Genomic DNA, 24011 nt, shown 5'->3' with positions numbered 1-24011 from the left:
CACTGTCACTTTTAATGGCTCAGCTTAGCAATTAAACCGATGAGAGGAGGCAGATAGATCACTGTCTCTTGAGCTCCTGAAACTATCTTTCCTTTCTGGCTCTTCTGCCTATCTTTTTTTTTTTTTTTTAAATAGTCCGTCAACAAACAAATGTCCAAACCGTTTTACTGCGTGTCACCTGACAAGAAAGCCGAGATTAGAAAAGTATTTTTGTACTCTAAAGCTGAATGTCTTTATTTTTATCCACAGCTGTTGGAACTGATAGCAAAGTCCCAGCTAACGTCACTGAGTGGAATCGCCCAGAAAAACTACATGAACATCTTGGAAAAAGTAGTTCAAAAAGGTAAAAACCACTGTGAATCTAGGGTTAACACTCCGCAAGGAACAGCCCAATTTGAATGTTTGCTTAGAAGTAAGTTTGGGATTCCATGTCCTGTAGAAGCTGGTTTTGGAAGACCAGTTGAATTCGCTCCAGTAGGGCTCTCTAGGTGAGGGTTTCCAGGCCATCTCGCTTATCTCGGGCCAGTCTTTCGACCTAATCTACCTCACAGGGTCGTTGTGAGGATACAGTGGGGGGGGGAAAGAAAGATATAACCTGTCTTGAGCTCATTTGGAGGAAGGGCGGGATAAAAAAGTAACCATAAAATAACCATAAAACAAAAATTCAACTGGCGTTACACGCAAAGGATCAGGCTGTTCATATGGTCATCCATAGAAAATAAGCCCTATACGGTAAAAACAAGCATGTTGGGTAGAAGGCTGAGCTAGGGCCCTTCCCTCTGTGTCTAGCTATTTTGTGTGGAATAGCATTTTTTAACGTTTTATTTATTTAAAGCATTTACATGAAGCTGCCTTATACGGAGTCAGACTCTTGGTCCATCAGAGTCAGTATTGTCTGCTCAGACAGGCAGTGGCTCCACAGGGCCTCAGGCAGAGGTCTTTCACATCACCTACCACCTGATCCTTTGAACTGGAGCTGCCAGGGTTGAACCCGCGACCTTCTGCATGCCAATCAGATGCTCTGCCACTAATCCATGGCCCGGCTGATATATTCTTTCTGTCCCGTCACACCCAAGGAGCTCCTAAAGTGGTGCCGTTTGAGACACAGGTTTATTACCTCTGTGGGAAGTAGATCTTCAGCTTCATACTTGGCACGCAATCCCTAGGTCAGAATAACCCAGCCTAGAGAGTTAATTGCTTTTATGTCCCACTGATAAATCAGTGATGTGTAACTTCTGTTCCATTTTTTTAAAAATGGAATTTAAGAGCCACTAACTTTCGGCTCTGACCTGCATGGCCCAATCTTGACAGATCTTGGAAGCTAAGCAGGGTTGGCCCTGGTTACTACTTGGATGGGAGACCACCAAGGAAGTCCAGGGTTGCTACGTGGAGGCAGGCAATGGCAAATCTCCTCTGAATCGCTTGCCTTGCACACCCTGTGGGGTTGCTGTAAGTCAACTGCAACTGACAGTGCTTTCCACCATCAACTTTCTCTAGGTCTGTACCTAAAGCTTCTCTGACTAGGGGTGGGTGGGATGTATCCAGTCTTTTATTGTAAACACTTTAAGGAAGGATTCAATTTCTGACACCAATGGAGACCACTTGGGCAGAGTTTAGATTTGTTTAGGTTTTGTTTTTTTGCTTATCCCTGTTTTTCTTTTTTTTTCATAAAAAGTCCTGGAAGACCAGCAGAATATCAGATTAATAAGGGAACTTCTGCAGACTCTTTATACATCCCTTTGTACCCTGGTCCAAAGCGTTGGCAAGTCTGTTCTGGTTGGAAACATCAATATGTGGGTGCACCGAATGGAGACGATTCTTCACTGGCAGCAGCAGCTGAACAACATCCAAATCACCAGGGTAAGTGAGGGTCCTGCCCTTTATCTTAGCAGCCCTGGAATGATACTTGTTTTGTTTTTTCATGTGGTTTGTGGAACCTCTCCCACTTGCATGAATGAGACAGTTGTGAGCCTTTCCAGAGCCCACTGAGAGAATGAATTCGGGCTGTCTGGATTCTTGTGACCTGACCGAGCTAAGGAGATCTACACATAGAAGCAGGTCTCTGCATGCGTATCGCTCACTCGGGCAGGAAGGATTGATGCAGTTCCAAAAACTCATGTGATGTGCATCAGATAACAGATGCAGTCTTTCAGCACTACATTTCTTCCAATGGCATGCACCTTGAATTTGCATGTCCCTCCACGTTCTAGCCATGTAAAAAATATAGATATTTTCCAAACATGCCTGGGAATGTAGCTGAGAGATAATCCATTGGATCCATCAATAAACTCCTCTGATGGAAGGGATTTCCGTTCACATCACCTACTGCCAAATCTTTTAACCGGAGATACTGGGGATTGAACCTGGGACCTTCTGCCTGCCAAGCAGACCCCTGCCCCAGCCCCCCCCCCCAATACTTTGCTTCTGTTCTGTTTTTTTGGCTTCTGGTTGGATCTACAACCCGGATCCTATTTCATCGCTTATTGAATGTCCCATCTTGTTAATTGTATTGACTCAACTCTGAGTAATCTGCCTTGAGTTCCAGTGGGAAAGGCCCGACTATAAATATCACAAATAAATAGAATGTAACTTTATCATGGAAGACAGGAAGGCCTGGTGTGATCTGGTCCATGGGGTCGCGAAGAGTCGGACTCGACTGTGCGACTGAACAACAACAAACTTTATCATCTTTCTTCTACTGCAGCTTAAAATGGTCATTACAATGTTCCTGGGGGAACAGAGATTTTAGCCTTGTTCACACGTTACAGTGAATGCATGTACGATCTGCACGTGCGTGTGTACACCTGTTTCTAAGAAAGAGCCAGTGAGTGTTCACTTTACACATGAAGCTGGGGCCCAGTACCTGGATAAATGTAGCATTTGAATCACACATTCAGCTGTGTATACATTGACTGTAACATGGATTCAGCTCATGTGTAAAGAAAAATCAGAATGCACTGTACTCATATTTTACATGCACTCACTGTAACTAGCAAACCGGGGGCTTCTTAGGAGCATTATGAGGGGCAAATTGGGGCCTGCAGTAGGAGGGAGGAATTGATAACCACCCACCCTTCCATTAGCAGAGTCTTACTGCTGATTCATTCCAGCAGCTCCCTCATGAATTCATGACTTGAGGTGAGCATGGTGACCCCAGTCCAGGTTGGACTTCCCTGCTTATTAGGGGCCAGCTGGTTAAGACGCTGAACTGCAGGCTGTGGAAGGTCAATAGTTCAGCAGTTCGAGACCTGAGTTGCCGCATGACGGAGTGAGCTCCTGTCTCTAGTTTCAGCTCCTGCCAACCTAGCACTTCGAAAGAAAACAAGAAATTGCAAGTAGATAAATAGGTACCACTTTGGTGGGAAGGTAACAGCGTTCCCTGCGCCTTGGTGTTTAGTCATGCTGGCCACATGACCACGGAAACGTCTTCGGACAGCGCTGGCTCTTCGGCTTGGAAATGGAGATGAGCACTGCAACCCTAGAGTCGGACTCTAGGGTTTCGAGCAAGGGAACCTTTACCTTTACTTTACACATCTCGCATCGACAGATCTCCAGCATCTTTTTATGTCACTTGGCTCTGAAAAGTCCCTTCAGCCGTTGCCCTTCAAGGAGGGGCAATCCTTGTCAGACTTCAGCTAAAACCGTTGAGGGGGAAAAAGAGGAGGGAAGGGGGGGATAGATGAACTGTACTAACGGCACTTGGCCATTTACAGTAAATGGACCGAATGTTTCTGCCGTATCTGAGTTGGCAAAGAGTGTTTTGGAGCTGCCAAGAAATCAGCTTGAAAGGACAGTTGGGGTGGGGGGGGAGAACAGGGATATTAAGCAAGTGATGCGTTTCAGTGACTCATTTAAAACCCTGTCAAGGAAACTAAAACTTAACTTGCTCTTCCAATCCATTCCAAGGTTTTTTTTGTTTTGTTTTGTTTTCAGTAATTGAAAAAGATGAGGAAAAAGGAAAATCTAATTCCTGAGAGAATGCTCTTGGTCATCACATTTAATTCTTAGTGACTTAAGCTTGTGATTGAGGATTTGGCTGTCTTGGTGCCTTCTACTCAGGACAAACCAGCACTGAGTTTAATTCACATTTCTGCCCAACTTGAAAGTTAGAGGTTGGGTCCTTTCACCCCTTCTTTTCTGGCGAGTGAACGCTTTCCCTTCTCCCTTCCCCTCCCCTAGGTAACATGTTCAGAAATGCCCCATGGCAATTGCGTCATTTGTAGTATATGTGGTCACTATTGTCCCAAGACAAAAATACCAGCCATCGGGTTCTTACTGCGTCTTGATAGTACATTCTCACACTTCACTGGGAAGCTCACATGATAAAAAGGCTCCCCTGTAGAAACCATGCCTATACACAGAAAACTAGTGTTGAGGAGAAGGCTACGGTAGAACTGTTCTTCACAACATGCCAGTTTTCTGTGCAGAGGGTTGTTGTTGTTGTTGTTTACAAGTCTGACTTGGACACAGGCTTCTGAGTCAGGAATTCTGGCTTGAGTGAGACCTAGGCTCGTGGGGGAGTGCAAAGCTTGCTCCCGAACTCACTGATTATGGTCTCAGGGAGAAACAATAACGGGAGGAATTGGTGCATTCATATGAACAGAAGCGCTAACAAATAACACTTGTGCTTGTGTGAGGACAGCAGTGCCAACTCCACCCTGTTCATTTTACCGCATCTGACAGGGATGATGAAACTGCCAAGGATTACATCACAATTGGCTCAGAGAGACTAGAACTGAAGGGCGGCGATACGTTGTACAAAAGCTGGTCATTTATTCAGCTGTGGGTTAAATTCTTTATTGAATGAGAATTAGCTTCTTTTGGGCGCATACCCATACCAAACTGAGAGCCAGTTTGGTGTAGTGGTTAAGTGTGCGGACTCTAATCTGGGAGAACCGGGTTTGATTCCCCACTCTTCCACTTGCACCTGCTGATGTGACCTTGGGTCAGTCACAAGCTCTGGCACAGCTGTCCTTGAAAAAGAGCAGTTTGTGTCAGAGCTCTCTCAGCCCCACCGACCTCACAGGGTGTCTGTTGTGGGGAGGGGGAGGGGAAGGGAAAGGAGTTTGTAAGCCGCTCTGAGACACCTTTGGGTAGTGAAGGGCGGGGTATAAATCCAATCTCTTCTTCTTCTTCTACCTCAGACTGGCCTGGTTTACTTATTTCATTATACTCCATTCTTCTCCCCCACATGGACTCAAAGGGACTTACAACATTCTCCCCCTTCTCCATTCCCTCCTCACAACCATCACCACCTTGTGAGGGAAGACTGAGAGTGTGTGACTAGACCAAGGTCACCCACCAGGCTGCTGTGGCAGAGTTGGGACTTGAATCTATGTCTCCCAGGTCTGACCCAAGACTCTACCCCACACTGACTACACTGTGCTGCTTTAACAGTTATTCCCTGCAGCAAAGGAAACCTGGGAACTGTAGTTCTCTGGGGAAGGGAATAGGAATCTAACAGAATTCCTGGCATCTTTACCAAACTAAAATACCCACAATCCTTTGGGAGGAGTTGATAACAGCATACAATTACACTTGGTGGCTCCCAGGCTTTTTGAAGTGGGGCCCTCTTCTAAACAAGCTGTGCTTTTTCAGACCTCCTTCTCAATTTGCTCTCATATTCAGGACCTACTTGCAAAAAGTAACTCCTTCCTGTACTGGAAAACCACTGATTAAACTGTTATCCGACTGTTATGTGGATACACCCTTCCATCCCACCATGCAGTGGAAGAGAAATGAATGCATAAGTTATTTGTGTGTTTGCTTGCTTTTTAATGGTGGATTGAATTGTTTCCATCCTGTCCTTCCATCCGCAAAATGAACTCTTGGGGCAGGTTACCAAATGCCAAAACCATCACAAGATTACAATAGAAACAAAACCATTACCCAGCTGCAGCAGTAAGACCTCAGAAGTTGTTAGCACACAAAACCATTGCACTGGCTTCCTGGCAGAGAGCAATTGGAGCCAGAAATCAACTTGGGAACCAACCTCCAGTGCGAGGCCTCAGCCGTGGTGCATGCAGGGGAAATAAAAATTAATGTCCACCTGAGCATATGTGGGTATGCCCTTTCTCAACCAGCTGCTTTGCCATGTGCGCCTGGGCAGGCTTTGAGCAGGACGTCCAGTGTGGAGGGTTGTCAGCAAGCTGCCAAATTTCTGTTGGTTCTCCATGTATGCGCTCGATTGCTTTCGCTTTCGTATGTAGACCTGTTGATGCGCTTAATTGCTTAGCTGCGGGAACGTCTATATCTCTCAAGGCCACAGGTGGTTGCTGCTACACAGTTGCTTGGGTGATCTCACAATGTACCGTGTGAAGCAGATATGTTATGCCGCCTAGAAGCATTTGCTCCCAGGCCCGATGGCGTGCGGGGGAACTCCCACAATTGGGCCTCAGTTGTTTGAATGTACTATAACCTGCCATGCTCGTTGCTCCCCCCTCATTCCAAACAGTGATCCTGTACATGCACCTATAGCTTCAAATAAAGTAAAACCTTCCTGCAAGAGTGTACTTCATTGATGCTGTGGGGAAGCCTGACAAGGGTGTTGGTTCCAAGCAAGTCTGAGCTCCAGTATCTTTCCCTTGACCAGCTAAAATCTGTTCCCTAAGATTTGTGTGCATCAAGTGCCATCAAGTTGTAGACAATTTAGGGTGACCCCTGTAGGGTTTTCAAGGCAAGGCACTAACAGAGGTGGTTTTGCCATTGCCTTCTTCTGCACAGTGACCCTGGTATTCCTTGGAGCTCTCCCATCCAAATACTAACCAGGGCCGACCTTGTTAGCTTCTGAGATCTGACAAGATCGGGCTAGCCTGGGCTATCGAGGTCAGGGCGTTCCCTAATGTAGGAGGCGCCAGTTAATTGATACCAGGGGTCATTTCGTAGAAAAAGAGCTAGGGGAACTCATTAGCATAACTCATTAGCATATGCCACACCCCCTGACATCAGGGGCCCGGCGGTGGACCTGCAAGGCCAGCGAGGAAGCCCCGCCAAGGCCCTCCCTGGCCCCAGGCAGGCAGGGGTGGGGAGAGGCGGGGAGGAAGCAACTTACCCTCCCTCTTCTCCTGCCTCCTCCTGGCTGAATGAGGGCTGGAAGCGGGGTGGCCAGAAGCAGGGGGCGGGGCTTTATCGTGTGCCCCGCCCCCTGCACCTCACCCGGGGGAACTGCGTTCCCCCGCGTTCCCCCCCGAAATGACCTCTGATTGATACTCTGATAGGATTCCTCCCAGCTGTGGATTAACATCACCTGCAGAGAAGTTGTCTCCATTCCTAACACCTTAGAGTATTCCACTGAAGCTTGCAAATAGAAGTCTCTTGTCAAGTGCATATGTTTGTTAATGTTTGAAAACTTGCTTGCATTTCCCATAGTTATCGCACCTCACTTCTTTGCTCTCTGTTTTTCTGGTCCTTTCCCAGCCTCCTCATAAAGGTCTGACTTTCACAGACTTGCCCTTATGTTTACAACTGAACATCATGCAGCGGCTAACAGACGGGAGAGACATTGTGAGCCTCGGGCAAGTGGCGCCGAGTCTTCAGGTGCTCGGTGAGGACCGGCTGCTCTGGAAGAAACTTTGCCACTACCACTTCACAGACAGACAGGTAAGAACCAGCAGGAATTGGGAAACTCCTAATTGGGTGTGGGGGATGGGACAGAGTCATCATGATATAATGGTTAGAGTGATCCTGAGTCTCCCTAGTCCTAGCATGACAAATCCCAATCTAGCCATGAAACTCACTGGGTGACCTCAGCGAGTCTTGCAGGGTTGTTGTGAGGATAAAATGGAGGAGGGGGGGAAACTTGTACAAGCATTCTGAGAAAGGTTAAGAACAAAAATAAGGCACTGGAAACGTGGCTCCTAGGATCTTGTTTCGTTCCATCCCAAACTCGTTTTCAGTCTCTTGGGCCCAAACTGTGGATCCCTGAAGATATTCCATGGAGTCAAGAGTCCAGTTATACGTCGATTTTCAACATCTTTATACCCTGTGGCATTAAAGAAAAGAAGGAACATGTTCTGAGTTCCTACGGCTGAAGAGACAAGCTTCCATTTGGTTTAAGAAGTGGCTTGTCTCTTCAGCAACTTACTACAATTTCAGTAAAAATGTACACACTGCTCAATGTACAGCTCCATCTTGATGTGTTGTTTTTCTTTTGTGCGTATGGTCCCTTTCTTTGGATACCAGTTACAGCTCTTGCCTGCTAGTTGTGCAACGTTTGGTGGTTCAGTCGCTCTGTACAATTTGAGTTGTCTTACATTTACACCAACGTCCTGCAGGCATCTTTATCCGTAACACACAGGAGTCTTGTGGCACCTTAAAGCCTAACACATCTTTGTTCTAGGTGCTAGTCCATGCAAGTTTATACTAAAATTTTAAAAAGTTAACATTTAAGATACCACACAATTTCTGTTCATTTTTGTGGTGACAGAACAAATTCATCTATTCCTCTGGAATATTCATAGCAGCTGCTTGTTATTCATGTCTTCTGTTGGTACCCCGTTTTCTGTTTATTTCTGTGCCAGCTTTCCACCCAATCAAAAATATCAAAACAAATCTTCGTAATACATAGTATAAAAACAATTTAAAATAACAAAACACATACGTACGTATGATTTTTAAACATTGATTTGGCATATATTTGTCTCTCTGATAGCCTGGATTTGGTGGATCGTGTTTCAGGGTGTTATCGGTTGTACTATAACCAACCCTTGAACCCAGGCCTACTGTTCTGCAATTTATTTATTTATTCATTTTACGTTTCAGATTCGCAAACGGTTGATCTTGTCAGACAAAGGACATTTGGATTGGAAGAAGATGTACTTCAAGCTTGTGAGATGCTACCCAAGGAAGGAGCAATATGGAGATACTCTGCAGCTCTGCAAACACTGCCACATCCTCTCCTGGAAGGTAGGCGATCAGCGCCCAAACCGAATGAAATGCATACCTGATAGCTGTTAAATTTTTACCTCGGGATAGAGGATGTGTGTGTCCTGACCTGGATAGCTTAGGCTAGGCTCGCCCAACCTCGTCGGATCATGGAAGCTAGCTAGGCTGGGTTGGCCGTAGTTAGTACTTGGATGGGAGACCATGAAAGAAGTCTAGGGTTGCTATGCAGAGGCAGGCAATGGCAAACCACTTGTCTTCATCTCTTGCCCTTAAAATGCTGGGTGGGTCACCAGAAATTGACTGCAACTTGACAGCCATTTGCAGACACACAGTGGGTATGTTATTTGAGTGTAGAACTAGGCCACAGACTTTCAGTTTGATTTTGCCCACCATTCACTGTGCGCGTGTAAAATGCCGTCAATTCATAGCTGACTTATGGCAACCTCAGCAAGGGGCTTTCAAGGCAGGTGAGGGGGTTTGCTGTTTCCTTCTGGAGAGCTTTCCCTGGTGGTCTGCCTTCCAACTACTAACCAGGGCCCACCCACCCCTGTGTATCTTCCGAGATCTGATGGGATTGGACTATACCATGCTGCTTTCCCTCCACTACCATTCACTGCAGCATTTCTTACGACATGATCCACTTTGAGAAGTCAGTGGCTGCATTCATCCCAAGCAGAGTTCTGTCCTCCTTAGCCCGTTAACTTCAGTGGACTCAGAAGAGTGCAATGCCGTTCAGAATTGCACTGTAAACTATCTAAAGAGACGCTGCTGATTGAGTAACGATTTGTAAATTGTTTCTCCTTTTTAGGGCACTGATCATCCATGTACAGCTAACAACCCAGAGAGTTGCTCCGTTTCTCTTTCGCCCCAGGACTTCATCAACTTGTTCAGATTTTGAACTCCGCAGGAATTTCACTCTTCTCTCTCGATATCTTGAAGGGACACTTCGTACTGCTGAGAAGACCTGCTCAGCCTGTATATAGTGTGTAAATAGCGCAGTTTGGGGACTCCCGCATTGATGAGATTTTTTTAGGAGGCAAAAGGAGTTGTCATTCAGGTGGCATCAGACTCTTCAAGAACATGGCCTTCTGCTAGTTGAACGGATGTGCGGAAAGACATTGCTCTGTAAATAACGTCGCTTTGTAAGAATCTAGAGTGGAAGGTACAGGGGAGAGACTGAATTCTGTTTAAGGGATTCAGATGGAATGTGCTGTCTATCCATTTGAAATATCTCTTTGGTTTCAGAGCACAGAAAAGGAAAACAGTGTGGTTAGGCTAGAACTTTTGAACTACTCTCCAATCTGGGTTTTGTTTACTGTAGATATTTATACCGAAAATATTTTTAGAATGACATATACGATGGGAAGGATACATCCCTTTATCCTTTTTTTTTTTAAAGAATCCACACAAAATGTACACACCACGCCATTTTCTACCTCTGAAAAGCTTTCCAATCTAATATGCAATGTGAAGCGCTTGTATTTTATGCAGAGACTTAAAGGGAAAAAAGTTCTTGGTGACAGTAACCGTACTTCTTCGGGTTAATGTTTGATTTCTCATTTAGTCTGCTTGCTTCTTGGCCGTTTTTGAATAGTCGAGTTCTAGGAAAGCTGGTAAGTTTTTGCTAGGTCCTTCCTTTGATGGGTTGGTAAAAATGTCAGATGAAAAGGAGAGTTTATGACGGAGACTTTGATGCCCCATCGGTCCTCTGTGCAGCAGTGTGGCCCATCACGCCCAGTTGCTGGTACTGTTCTAGACTTTCTCAGATCAAGTAGAGGGATGTTGGGGGTGCATTCCAACATAGCACATTGGGAGTGGCAGAGGCAGTTTTGTCTCTTTTTTTCTCCCAACAGATTGGGGATTTTCCCCCTGATATGAATTATTGAAAAGGCATAGTTATACAGAGCTAGATTCAAGTCCAGTAGTACCATACGGATCAGCATGATTTGGGGGGTGGGGGGGTAAGCTTTTGAGCCAAAGCTCCATTTGTCATGTATTTATAGCTTTGGCTCTCAAAAAAGCTTTTAACCCCCCCCCCAAAAAAGTTCTTGTTGTCCCTAAGGTGCTACTGGACTCGAATCCAGCTCGTCCACTGCCGACCAACATGGCCACCCTCCTGAAGCTGTCTTCATGGCTGTGCAGGTTTTCAGTGCAGTGGAACTTGTTGGGGTGACCCACCTGCAAGTCACTGCCTATTGGCTAGCACCCTTTGACATGACGAACCCACCTTTCCTTCCTCCTTGCCATCCCCAAAGCCGTTCCCCCCCCCTCCAGACAGGGGACTAAACTGTACATGCAGTTTCCAGGCAGCCTACCTGAAGCACAGGGGATGGACATGACCGAATCAGCATTCAATTTGTCGTTGAGAAGTGTAACTGTTGTGCAGACTGCAAGGCCAGGTTGCCGTGGGAGGTGAAAGTTGGTCTTCACCCGTTTGTCAATAATAACAATGTAGGCATTTTGAATCTTACTTCAGAGGCAGATGGGTCGTGACCACCCAGTCATGAAATCTGGTATGGCCTTCATTCACTTTAATGGAATGCAGAGCTTTGTGTGCACTGAAGTGAATGAGGAAGCCCACTCCTGCCGTAACTCATTATGTTATTATCAGGACACGCCCTGGGGACTGCAAGGAATTGGCAAGGGCGGTCACAATTCATTCACAGAAACATTTATCAGCATGAAAGGCTACCAAAAAACAACAACAACAACAATGTCTCCATCCTGATTTACTTTTGCCCCTGAAAATATTTACATATATGTAACTAGAACTGGAGGAAGGAATATAGTTTGACGTCATACCAGTATAAATTTAGAATGTTTGGGTTTCCATGGAACTAATCTGAATTTACACCTGAGATTTACTCCAGTGTGTTGTATTATATCTAAGTGCTGTTCCCTATATTTACATCCTGAGGACCACCCAGGTTTTAACTCCAGAATCTGATTATTGTCCTCAAGGAAGAGATCCCCCTTTTTGGGGGAACTGGGGAAGAAACAGAATGATAAAGATTTGTTTTCTTTCTCATTGTTTCAAAATAATGTATGTAAAGTCCGGGTGCCTTGTAAAGGACAAATTTGGAAAGCTAGTATTTGAAGAGAGAGAGATTCAAGGTATCAGAAAGGAATATTTGAGTTAATTATTGTTAAATATTCTACAAGACATTGTTTTTGCTGCTTTTGTTGTTTTTGATTATTCTTCTTGCAAGTGAAGATACCACGCAGTGACGCAAAATAAATCTGTTCAGGCAACCCATGTAAGCGCGCGTTAGCGATAGTAGGGTGGTTGCTGTTCCCTGTGAACAGGAATAGGATAGAAAGATCTTCACCCCTCTTTCTGCATTCCAAAGAAAAGCCATATCCACTATACTGGACATCTCTTGCAGAACCAGTGGAAAAACTGTAATGGAATTGGGCTGTGAGCTCATCAAAGCCATATGGATTGATCTCCACCATTCTGTTCAGCGTTGGCAGCTGAGTCTAAGCTGAATGTCATAGACAAATGGTACTGGATATTGCCTTTGGTGAGTCCATGGGCAGTTTTCACCAGGCGTTAGTACCTTTTGAGGATACTGAACACCCTGCAGGCCACACACATTAGCATAGCACGAGGCTCGTCTTTCATCTCCCAGTGGCCTCAACGAAAGGCCAGAGTAGGCCTCATGAACCAAGTAAAAAGGTTGGGCTGCTGTCACATTACGCCTTCTCTTTGGGTGCTCCCATATGTCTAGTTGGACGCAGGCGTTGGGCAGCCCACTGCTAAGTGCATAAGTATATCTGCTGTCAAAAGGCACCAGGAAGTGAAAAACACTAAGCTTCTAGAGATACGTCGTTAAAGGGGACCTTAGCATGCTTGTTCTGATGGCTGGCTGAAGAAAATGTATTTTGTGGGCTGTGCTATGTCAAACCCAGTGAAGCCAAAGACATCAGCTACAGGCTCATGTGATGCATCTCTTGCTAGACTGCACCACTTCAAAGGGCAGGCAGAGGGATCAAATGTTCGTCTGCTCCCTCCGGCTAAAAAAAGAATACCTGCTTTTGAAAAACTATCATGTCAAGAGAAAAGGGCTTGTTTACTAGCGGGAAGAGATTTTCTTACCGTGCTGTAATTCAGTGGAACGACAAAACATGTTAACTTTCTTAACATGTGATGCACTGAAGTTTTATTCGATTACACAGTTAAATAATACAGTAAGGGGAAGCAGCGCGGTTTAAATGGTTGTGCTAAGAGCCAAGGTCAAGTAGCAGGACCCTCTGCGCTGAAAAAAGGGGGGGTCTCCTTATTTATACATTTATAGTTGTTAACTGTGAATTAGGAACTGACTTGAGGATATGCTTTTGTGGAAAACACAAAATGCCCCCACGATACAATATGAAAAAAAAAACCTTTATGACATGCTTTTTACTATGTCAGGGTGTGTGGAAGGTTGCTTGTTGTGGATTATTATTGGTTTCAGCACTGTGAAAGAAGACTGATTCCGTGGGTTCTATCTGACGGGAATTCTGGGGAAACTATTTTCACCACTACAAAGCGCCCTGCATCAGTACTTGAAAAGTGTGTGGCGAGAAAGGGAGGAGGGCAACTGTGCCTAGCGGCCACGCGTGTCCACACATTAAGATTAAAACTGGGTTAAGTGATTCCCTCAGTCTGGTGAATCCTGGCAGCCATTCTGGAAGGGAGATGGCTAGAAGACCTCTAATCTAATGGAGACTTCTCAGTATGGTCACCAGAGTCCCGCTCCAAGGTAGGGTTTCCAGATGCTGAGTAAAAAAAATGTCCTGTCCCTTTAATAGGAGGCAGAATGGGATAGGATTTGCCAGGTGGCTTTGACCTGAATGGCCCAGGCTAGCCCAATTTCAGAAGCTAAATGGGGCGGCCCCGATTAGTACTTGGATCGGAAGTCCAGAGGCAAGCAGTGGCAAGCTGCCGATGTTCATCTCTTGCCTCGAAAACCCTACGGGTCACCAGAAGTTGGCCGCAACTTGACAGTGCTTTCCACCACCACCAGTTACCACCTGCTGTGATTGACGTACGTGCCACGAAAAGCTTCAACTGCATATCTCACCACATTGCACCTTTGTTAAAGGGACAGGACATTTTTCTTGGCAACCGAACTCCCAGGGTTCTTTGAACAAAACGGACAGTAAAAGTGGTATGAATTGGGTATGTTTGAGCTGTAGGTACTGGGCTAAGAAGCCTGTGCTGTTTATAATGGTAGCAAAGGGGATGGATGTAAGGGAAAGGTGGCTTTTGGCAATTGGGCCATTACTTGTGTGAGGGGGGGGGGGAGAGCATGCAACTGTATACATGCTTTTTGTGAAGAGAGACATTTTTAAAATCCTCCTTTCAGTGTATTACACTAAGTGTAAAACCAATCGATCTGTAACGGTGATCACACATCTTGTTCTTCTTGTGACCCCCGTTAATCATTTCCTGCATACAAACCAGCCCTTGGCAAACAAGTTCCTAGTGAATATTGCTGGTCTGTACTATGGCTTTCTATTATTTTGATTTTATAAAATGTGTGAGTTCTCTATGCTAGAAACACTTATTATTCCACAGACGTGATTCCTATGCAAAGTAAATAAAGGTCTGTGCTGTATGTATATAGGAAGATTTTGAATGCTTTTCAGCTTTTGAATGAGGAGCTAAATTGTAAAGACACGTCTCTTTGAGTACGCGTCACGGGAGGTGACTTTTTGCCACGCATTTGACCACATCGAGTGGGTGGTTAAAATCTTGGAAAGATCAAATCGATGTCCAAGAGAAATCTCAACTGTTGGGGATCCACGTGAGCCCTTGATCTCTATGAAAGAAGGTCAGATGCTGATAAACGTGCTGGGGAGTGCGATTTGTAGGTTGTTGCTACTGCACAACTGCAACAGATTTTGCACAACAGGACTCTTAAAGAGTATAGTTAGCTGCTTCTGTCTACCAAAATTACTGGTACAAGGTAGCACAGGCCTTGCCAACACGTGCTCTACACTGAGGTGGTGTGGTAGTAATGAGGTGGTAGAGTTCTGAGATGGTGGAGGGGGCTGCACCACTTTGGATGGGGGGGAGGGGGAAATCACATTTTTTTTGGATGCTCCCTTGTGTAAAAAAAAGCTCTGTGCAAGAAGGAAACCAGCATAGCAGGCATAGGAAGGAGATTTTGGCTGGAGCCTTTCAGGTTTTAAATTGGGGAGGGGGAATTTCTATGTGGTGGAGCGTTTATTATAAAAATGGCACCTACCCACAACCCCCACACACATTGGCAACCTGAAGCGATGCATGTGTAGACCAGTCCTGGTTTGAAATAGTCCAGGGACATTCCATGCGCAGTAAAAGTATTTACTAAATCTGACAGAATGTTCTTGAGGCTTGAAATCTTCCATTCACTACACGAGAGAGGGTAGTGTGGGGAGAGACGTCTCAGCAACCTGTTTTCATGGCTTGTCTTCAAAGCCCAGAGACTTTCCAAAACAGAGAGGGGTGGGTGGGCTTTAATTCTTCTTTTTTGCTGGCTGCCCTGTTGGCAAAAACAATGGCTTGCTGTAAATGTGATGCCTTTATGACTCTCGTAGGTCGTGCTCCTTTTGTGGGTGAGATTGGCTGTTTATGAGATTCAGGGTTCTGGAGTTGTGCCAGTCAATGGCATGTGCAATGCAAAGGAAAAGCAGGCTTCGATTCTGGCTTTTTATACAGTTCAAAAGGCTCCCCCGCCCCCCTTTTTACTAAAAGACTCATTCTCTCCCCTCCTGCCCAATTATGCAATCTCTGGAAAACAAGCCTGTTGCACTGTGTTTAGGATAGGGTTGCCATCTCTGGGATGGAAAATACTTGGGAGATTTTGGGGGTGGGGACCTGAGGAGGGTGGGGTTTGGGAAGGCAGGGTATAATGCCATAGAGTCCACCCTCCAAAGCAGGCATTCTCTCCAGGGGAACTGATCTTGGCCAGATAGAGATCAATTTGTAATAGCGGGAGATCTCCAGGTGCCATTTGGAGGTTGGCAACCCATGTCTAGGACTTTATCTGTGTCTTTAGAGGAACATGAGTTAATGTTGGATTTCATCCTTTTTCACAATTTCCATTTAGTAATGTCGCAGATCCGGGAGCTTATCACCAAAATAACAGTGTGGGGAAAAGGCTACTGAAGACAGTATTCTCCTTGATGAGGGCACTCATCCAAATAATTCTATTGCCTGGGAGGTTCAAGTAGAACAGTTTGTCTCAGGCTAGGGGGTCCCCAACCTTTTTGAGCCTGTGGGCGCCTTTGGAATGCTTGACACAGCCACCAAATGGCCGCCAAAGGAGGCAGAGTCTGCCGCAAAATGGCTGCCACAGCTTACCTTCAGTGACATAGTGAAGGTCCTTGTGCTGTGGTGACAGCTGCTGCCAAAGCAACATTGTAAAAAAATCTGCACAGTCAATAAAGTCTCCACTGGTCAGTCAGAAGCCTTGCTGGTCAAAAGCTCCACCTGGCCCCACAAACCTCCTGAAAACACTGGATGGAGGCCAGGAAAGGTATCGCCAGGTGTGATGGCACCCAAAGGCACTGTGTTGAGGACCCCTGTCTTCGGCCTTATTCCCCAAAGGTCTTTAATGGGAGCTGCTAAGATAGTTCTGTCTTCCTAACAGCCATAGCTGTTGGGTTCCACTTCTCGCTTAGATGTCCCATAATGCTTTGCTGGTACTCCTGTCCTCTCTGTTGCGATCCATACTTACTGTAGCAGAGCAGATGAACCACTGAGGCACTCCCATCCTGTTTTCAAATTATCTTTGCTTTCGACAATTGGGATCAGGGATTTGTGCCTTTGCTGACGATACCATATGTGGCACTGAGACATCTTACATGTCTTTTTGCTCCCGAACAGCAGTCTTGTTCTCGGTAGGACTACTCCAAAGTAGCTGAGCTTGAGGACATTGCAGTTGTATGTATTCCGTGGAGCTCCTTGAAACGACAGTTGGGTGAATGCCCCAGGTTCAATCCCCAGCATCTCCGGCTAAAAGGGCTGGGCAGCGGGTGATGTGAAAGACCTCTCCCTGAGACCCTGGAGAGCCGTGCCAGTCTGAGTAGACAATACTGATGAACCAAGGGTCTGATCCAGTATAAGGCAGCTTCATTTGTGTTCGAGGATGGATATGGTTCTCTAGAATGGCCCTGCGAAAATAAGAATCATTCCGCTCAAATTGTGAGGTGTGTGCTGTGCAGGAACTGGAGTGGAAAGGAGAGGCATCCGTTTTGCCCTAGAGCTGGTTATGCCCTTTTCCCCACTCAAATGCAGTCTCTGACGGGGGGGAAAGGGTCTCTGTCATATTTTGCATTACATAATGCCAACAGGCCAGCTCCAGAACAAAACGTTTCTTTGTAATAAAGTCACAGGCATTTCTTTTTAGAACTTTGTTAGCAGCACTAATATATACCTGCCTATATCTGTATAAAGAGAACGCTTATGTTTTTTTTGAGAGAGAGATTCTGGTGTTCGTTTTTTAAGAATATGATGTAGCTTAATGATATGGTTCTGAGGTTTAAAAAAAAAAAGAAACCTCTTATTGTGTGGTTGAAAATCCTTCCATATACATTTTGCACAGTCTTTTTCTTGCATGTTCAGCCCTTTAACTTTTTCAGCTGTTTGGTACAAGCAGTGATATATTGTTTTGGGTTTTTTTTGTAAACTGTTTTTTGACACTGAATTATAAATAAAATGTTCAGATATTATGAACACTGGTGTCTCCCATTGCTTCAGTGGGTTCAGTCATCTGGCTTAATGGTGCCTGATTTTGGGTAACTTTTATGTCCCAGGATTTGGGATGATTCCACATACCTCTGTGGTGGAGCACATACGTTGGATGCTGAAGGACCCAGTCCTTGGCATTGTCAATTAGCAGAACTTGGGTAATAGGTGCTGGGAGAGGCCTACCTCTGTTTGAGTTTCTGGGAGGCCTTATGGTGATACGGTTGATGGGCCATTAGTCTTCCTTCTATGAACAGCTTCATATGTATTTTTTGTGAGCTGGTCTTCACAGAGACACCACTGACTGATAGCTCTCTTCCCACTACCAGGACCACGAGCAACATTTGTTCTCCGAACCAAGACAGTTCATCTGAGAATCGATGGGTACTGAGTTATGCTGGGAATTGACGGGTATTGAGGCATCCTGGCAAAATCAGCAGATCAAGCTGCCAAGGGTATAAATGTGCTGCACATCAACAGCACAGACTTGAAGTCGTGTATTAGTCTTTCCCTTTTTCTGAGGAACCCTGGAGATGTAGTTATTGGGGGGGGGGGATAGGCTCTCTCTTAGCAGAATGCTTGACTCCCTGGCCAAACGACATTTCCCATGATTCTTTGGGGGAAGCCCTGACTTGTAAGCAGGAATCGAATTGCTGTAAATGTTGAAGTACAAACATTCTTGTTTTATTTATTTTTATTGACGTCACTGACAGGCTGTCTCTCTCACTTGGACTCAAGGACGATTACACAGTCGATAACAGTTCACAGGAATGGGGTATTCAATAAACAATACAGTAGGATTGGATTAGGGTTGCAGAACCAATCCGAAACCTAAAAACAGAACTGGAGCGATCACGGCATAATTGTAAATCTTGACATGACACTTTAAACGGTACAAAAATTACATAGGAGGATCATCGTTTCAGTAAGCTAAATGTTAAATATGCCTGTAAGTACACTGTAATTCCATGATTCTGAGAAATCTGCTGATGAAAGAACATGAAGGATTTTAGAAGAAGAGATTGGATTTATACCCTGCCCTTCACTACCCAAAAGTTCTCAGAGTGGCTTACACACTCCTTTCCCTTCCCCTCCCCTCCCCACAACAGACACCCTGTGAGGTAGGTGGGGCTGAGAGAGCTCTTGACAGAAACTGCTCTTTTTCAAGGACAGCTCTTAACAGAACTATGGCTTGCCCAAGGTCATCCAGCCAGGTGCAAGTGGAGGAGTGGGGGAATCAAACCCGGCTCTCCCAGATTAGAGTCCGCGCACTTAACCACTACACCAAACTGGCTCTCTTACGGGGGCCTTCAATGCAAATAGATGGTTTATTTGGGCCAATATAAAACAGGCACATTTTGCTACACTGCTCTGTTAAAATATCAGACTTCCTCAAATTCCTTGCCATGTGAATTAAATGTGCCTAGCAATAAATATATATATTTTTAAAGCTTACTCCTGGGGCTTGACGACAACATGCAATCTTTCTTTCCTTCCCTAAAGTCCTCATACTTAGGGAACCCTCTATTTTTAATCCAGTGGTGGAACACAGCTCAGTTAATAGCAGTCTAGAGGGGTGTCTAGACAGTTTGGGGGGGGGCACTAAAGGAAGAACAGGAAATGTCTGGCATTGCAGAATAAATGGAGATGCTAAAAACTTGTTTTGCTGAGTACGTGATTGCTTGGGAAAAGCAGAGTTCACTTCAGATTTGTATTTTGAAATGGCAGAAAATACTCCCGCACCACCACCACAAAAAAACTCAGAACCAAAAGCACTGCACCCTTCAGCCTGTTCATGTCACATATGTCTTACTGAAGGCAATGATATTGCTCTAGAGTAAATTCAGTTATGGATAAAATAAAGCACTTTTACAAAACACGGAGAGAATTCACATCTGTGTGCACAAATGTTTCTGTTACGTCCTTCCTTTCGTCCCACTGGGAAAGTTCTATTTTTATCATTTTCTGGTAATCGAAAGATCCAAATATATTAAAGGGTAATATTTTCACATGGCCTGAATCCTGTTGATTCCAGTTCAAATAAGAAGGAAAAAGGATAATGGTTGGTTGGTAATGTTATTTAGTGACAGTAATAATACTTTATATAGCTGAATGTTAGCTTTCCTTTGAATATGATTATGTTTGTGGCTTTACTTAGGGTTACCAGATGTCCTCCGTTTTTGGTGTCTATCCTCTTTCGGGCTCTTTTTAAACAAACTGATGAAAATGTTCTCTTTTGGAGTTGGAAGGTCAGGAAGAAGTATCTTGAATAAAACTTTGTTGGTCTTAAAGGTTCCACAAGACTCAACTTTTGTTCTGCTGCTTCAGGCCAACACGGCTACCCACGGGAATATTCCTAGTTAGTCGCAATTAAAAAGGTAAAAGTAAAGCTTCCCTTGCTCGAAAGCCAGTCGAATCCGACTCTAGGGTTGCGATGCTCATCTCCGTTTCAAAGCCGAAGAGCCAGCGCTGTCTGAAGACGTTTCCGTGGTCATGTGGCCAGCATGACTAAACACCGAGGCGCACGGAATGCTGTTACCTTCCCACCGAAGTGGTACCTATTTATCTACTTGCAATTTCTTGCTTTCGAACTGCTAGGTTGGCAGGAGCTGGAACTAGAGATGGGAGCTTACTCCGTCATGCGGCACCCGGGTCTCGAACTGCTGAACTACTGACCTTCCCCAGCCTGCAGTTCAGCGTCTTAACCACTTGAGCCACCGCAGCTCCTTAGTAGCAATTATCATGGCTTAAATAGTTAAGATATTTAAAATGAGATTTGTCACAATCATCACTTGTTTGATGTAGTCAGTCAGGGAACATGTCCTCTTTTTTGCTTTTCAGAATAGGGTAACCCTACTTAAGTAGATTTCCCTTCTCAAACCTAGGATTGACAGCAATCTGGAGGAAAAGAAAAACACAACCTCCTTAACGGAGGCTTAATGTGTGGAAATGACCAGTTGAAACTTTTCATGGCATGGAGGCAGATAACATCCCATTAAACTTCCATTAAAGAAGCCGGATGCTTTTTTGTCCAGGGTGCTGGCAGCTCTAGTTATGCTGGTTGCAAATCAGAGGAGGAAAGAAAAAATATACCTAAAGGACAATACAGATATGGTCTCCTGACATGAGACTGTTTGCAAATGGTGACACCTAGTGGCAGAACACAGCATTAGCCCTCTCATGATTAAAGAGAGGTCCCAGAACAGAAAAATTGGCTCTCTTCTCACAGTTATAAAGCCAGAAAGCCCTCTTCCATCCTATGATCAAACCACTGAATGCAACAGAAGTCAAAGCATCTTCTTAAATGGAGCTATTCAAAATTATTAGGTGGAGCTAGAATGGTCCTCAAGGTTTAAATATATGTATATATATTCATATAGAATTTACAAAAGGAAATCCAATACAATTGTATCATGGATGATATAAGTTCATTGTGGTACAGAGCAAAAATTTACAAAAAAAAAAAAGCCTTGCTGGATTTGACAATGGGTCCATGTAGTCCCGCATCCTGTTTCCCACAGTGGCTATATATGAAAGCAATAGCCCCCCCATCCCACTAACGGTTATTCAGAGAGGTATACTGCCTCTGAACATGGAAGCTCTTTTTAGCCATTCCAGGTAAGCAGTTGATAAAACTACCCTCCATTATTTTTTTAGTCCTTTTAAAAGGCCATCTAAACTGGTAACCAGCACAATAATTTATTTACTTCCAGAGGTCATTTCGGGGGGGAACGCGGGGGAACGCAGTTCCCCCGGGTGAGGTGCAGGGAGGCGGGGCACATGACGAAGCCCCGTCCCCTGCTTCTGGCCGCCCCGCTTCCAGCTCTCATTCAGCCAGGAGGAGGCAGGAGAAGAAGGAGGGTAAGTTGCTTCCTCCCCGCCTCTCCCCACCCCTGCCTGCCTGGGGCCAGGGAGGGCCTTGGCGGGGCTTCCACGCACTCCCGCTGGCCTTGCAGGTCCACCGCCAGGCCCCTGATGTCAGGGGGTGTGGCATATGCTAATGTTATGCTAATGAGTTCCCCTAGCTCTTTTTCTACGAAATGACTCGTTTCATTTATACCAGAACTTTCTTCCCAATGGAAACCCAAGGCAGTTTACATCTTTGTGCTCTTCTCCATTTTATCCTCACAACAACTCTGCGAGTTAGGCTGAGTGTGTGACTGGCCCAATGCCACCCAGCAAGCTCCTATGGCATGAGTGGGGACTGGAAACTGGGTGACCCAGATCCTAGTCTGGCACTGTAACTACTATATCCTCTTTTTACAGCTTGAAGTGTATGAAAATAAAGTTGTACTTACCTGTAACTATTGTTCATTGAGCGCCCCCTGGAGGCTTCTATCTGTAAAGACCTATCCAATGGCAGGCTTGCTCATGTGTGCACAGTCCTCACACGAGACTGCACAGAAGATCAATGATGAACAGGAAGTTTCTGTTGTTGTTGCTCACCTTCTACCTATATGTATAGACTGCTAACTTCTATTTCATTGTATCTGAAGAAGTGAGAATGCACACAAAAGCTTATACCTTGAATAAAATTTTGTGGGTCTTAAAGGTGTTACTGGGCTCACATTTTGTTAGGGACGTTTCAAGAGGCTAACATCTCCCTCTGCTGGTCAGAGCTAAAACTACACCCTAAGAGCCCAAATCCTTGTTATTTCTTTTTATTTATTTATACTTTCAATTTCTATACCGCTCAAACCCGGAGGCTCTGAGCGGTTTACAAGCATTTTACATTTCCTAACTAGGGCCACATACAATGTATATAGATAGGAGGTGAGTGCCTACCAGGCACCCTGCCGGCGTGTGTGTTTCTTTTTTCCTTCTGCAGCTTCCTTATGGTGGAATCCTGTCTCGGCGGGCTCCGCCACGGCTCCTTCCGGGGGAGCTCCCATAGGCTGTGTTAAATCGCCGCCATGTTCTTTCATCGGATCGCTCCGCCGCTGTTGCTGTCGTTGCCGCCGCCGGCACCACTGCTCCACTCCTCCTCACAGCCACAACACCAGAAGGCGGGTGCCCCCCTGCACCTAAGGCAGGTACCCATTTATCTACTTGCAAAGCTTTCGAACCGCTGGGTAGGCGGGAGCTAGGACAGGGGCCGGGAGCTCATCCCGGCCGCAGTGGGACTCGAACAGCCTTAAGGCTGTTCATGGATGGATTACCTGCAGGCTCCTTTACCCACAGGGAAGGAAATTTAATCTTAATTGACTGAGAAAAGAACTTGGCAACTGCCAAGGCAATATTAAAATCCACCCCTGCTAAAAGAAACCACAAATTATCCAGTTCACACCTAGAGTCCTTGATAGAGGGTTTTATCCAACTATCTCTTGCATTGTTAAGCAAATCACAGTTGAATAGACAATGCTGATTGGCCAGAACCACATTGGCACCATCACTCAGAATAAGGCACCTTATTTAAGTGTGTCCCGATAGCTCCCCTGACGGAATAGCATTCAATCTGGCCAGCATAAATAATTGTCTATAGCATGGAACTGTCAGGAAATCAAAACAGGATGGAAGAGATTGTGGTAATGTTAAACCTAAATATAAAGGTGAGCACACTCTGCATGCTATTATCAAGGGAATAAAGACTATTACCAAAGTCAAGAAAATGTATTTGAATAGCCGTAAAAATGGGGAAAATACCCTACTGGTACACTATACACCTGTTTTCAATAGATTAGGGAATCAATTCCCTTTGGGAATTAGGTAGGGAATCAATATACCTAATTCTCAAACTGGCCAAATCTGTGGATACTTAAATCCAGAGCTGCAGTGGAGGGAAAGAATTCTAGAAGGGCATTTGCCCTAGCTAGATGTTCTGCCCTTCCATCTGTGGTTGCTCAAGGCAGGTACAATAATACCCCCTACTCTGAAAGGCTATGCCCATGCCCCTCAAGAGAGGTCGAATCAGTAGAGCATATGTTCTTCAGCTGCCCATTTTACAGGGAGGCTCGTTTTAAAATTATTACCCCATTCGTTGATAGGACACCTGGTCACATTAATACAAACAAAGCAAGGCTTCACTGGCTCCTATCAGATAAGAATACAGAAATTACATGTTCAGTTGCTGAGTTCTGTGCATTTTAAAAGTTCTTAAATTCAGATTTGTATTTTGTATATTATGACTGTTTTATGTTTACTCTGTAAGTTGGTCTCAAGACCGCAATAATAAACTAAACTAATCCAGAGCTGGAGCTGTGGACAGACAAGACACATTTTTCTACAAACCTGAAAAATGCCTCAGGATTATGGAAAAATGGAAGGATGGATGGAAGGAAGGAAGGAAGGAAGGAAGGAAGGAAGGAAGGGATTTATACCCCACCCTTCACTCAGGAGTCTCAGAGGGGCTTACAAACTCCTTTCCCTTCACCTCCCCACAACAGACACCCTGTGAGGCAGGTGGGGCTGA

General features: G+C 45.1%; 1 protein-coding gene across 1 annotated transcript in view; it reads left to right on the top strand.

Annotated features, from left to right (window-relative positions):
- Nucleotides 1–10950, top strand: part of FBXO32 (F-box protein 32) — a 41484-nt gene extending 30534 nt beyond the window's left edge. Inside the window, exons 5-9 of the mRNA XM_015428963.1 lie at nt 250–343; nt 1676–1860; nt 7417–7599; nt 8761–8904; nt 9692–10950. Coding sequence (XP_015284449.1) covers nt 250–343; nt 1676–1860; nt 7417–7599; nt 8761–8904; nt 9692–9781 — 696 coding nt within the window. The 3' untranslated portion in view covers nt 9782–10950. The remainder of the gene's footprint in view (nt 1–249; nt 344–1675; nt 1861–7416; nt 7600–8760; nt 8905–9691) is intronic.
- The last annotated feature ends 13061 nt before the right edge of the window (nt 10951–24011 follow it).

The sequence above is a fragment of the Gekko japonicus genome, unplaced genomic scaffold (genome assembly GCF_001447785.1).
Source record: "Gekko japonicus isolate JY-2015 unplaced genomic scaffold, Gekko_japonicus_V1.1 scaffold1004, whole genome shotgun sequence".
NCBI classification, from domain to species: domain Eukaryota; kingdom Metazoa; phylum Chordata; class Lepidosauria; order Squamata; family Gekkonidae; genus Gekko; species Gekko japonicus.
The sequence above is the reverse complement of the archived record's forward strand: the minus strand, read 5'-3'. Positions and strand labels throughout refer to the sequence as shown.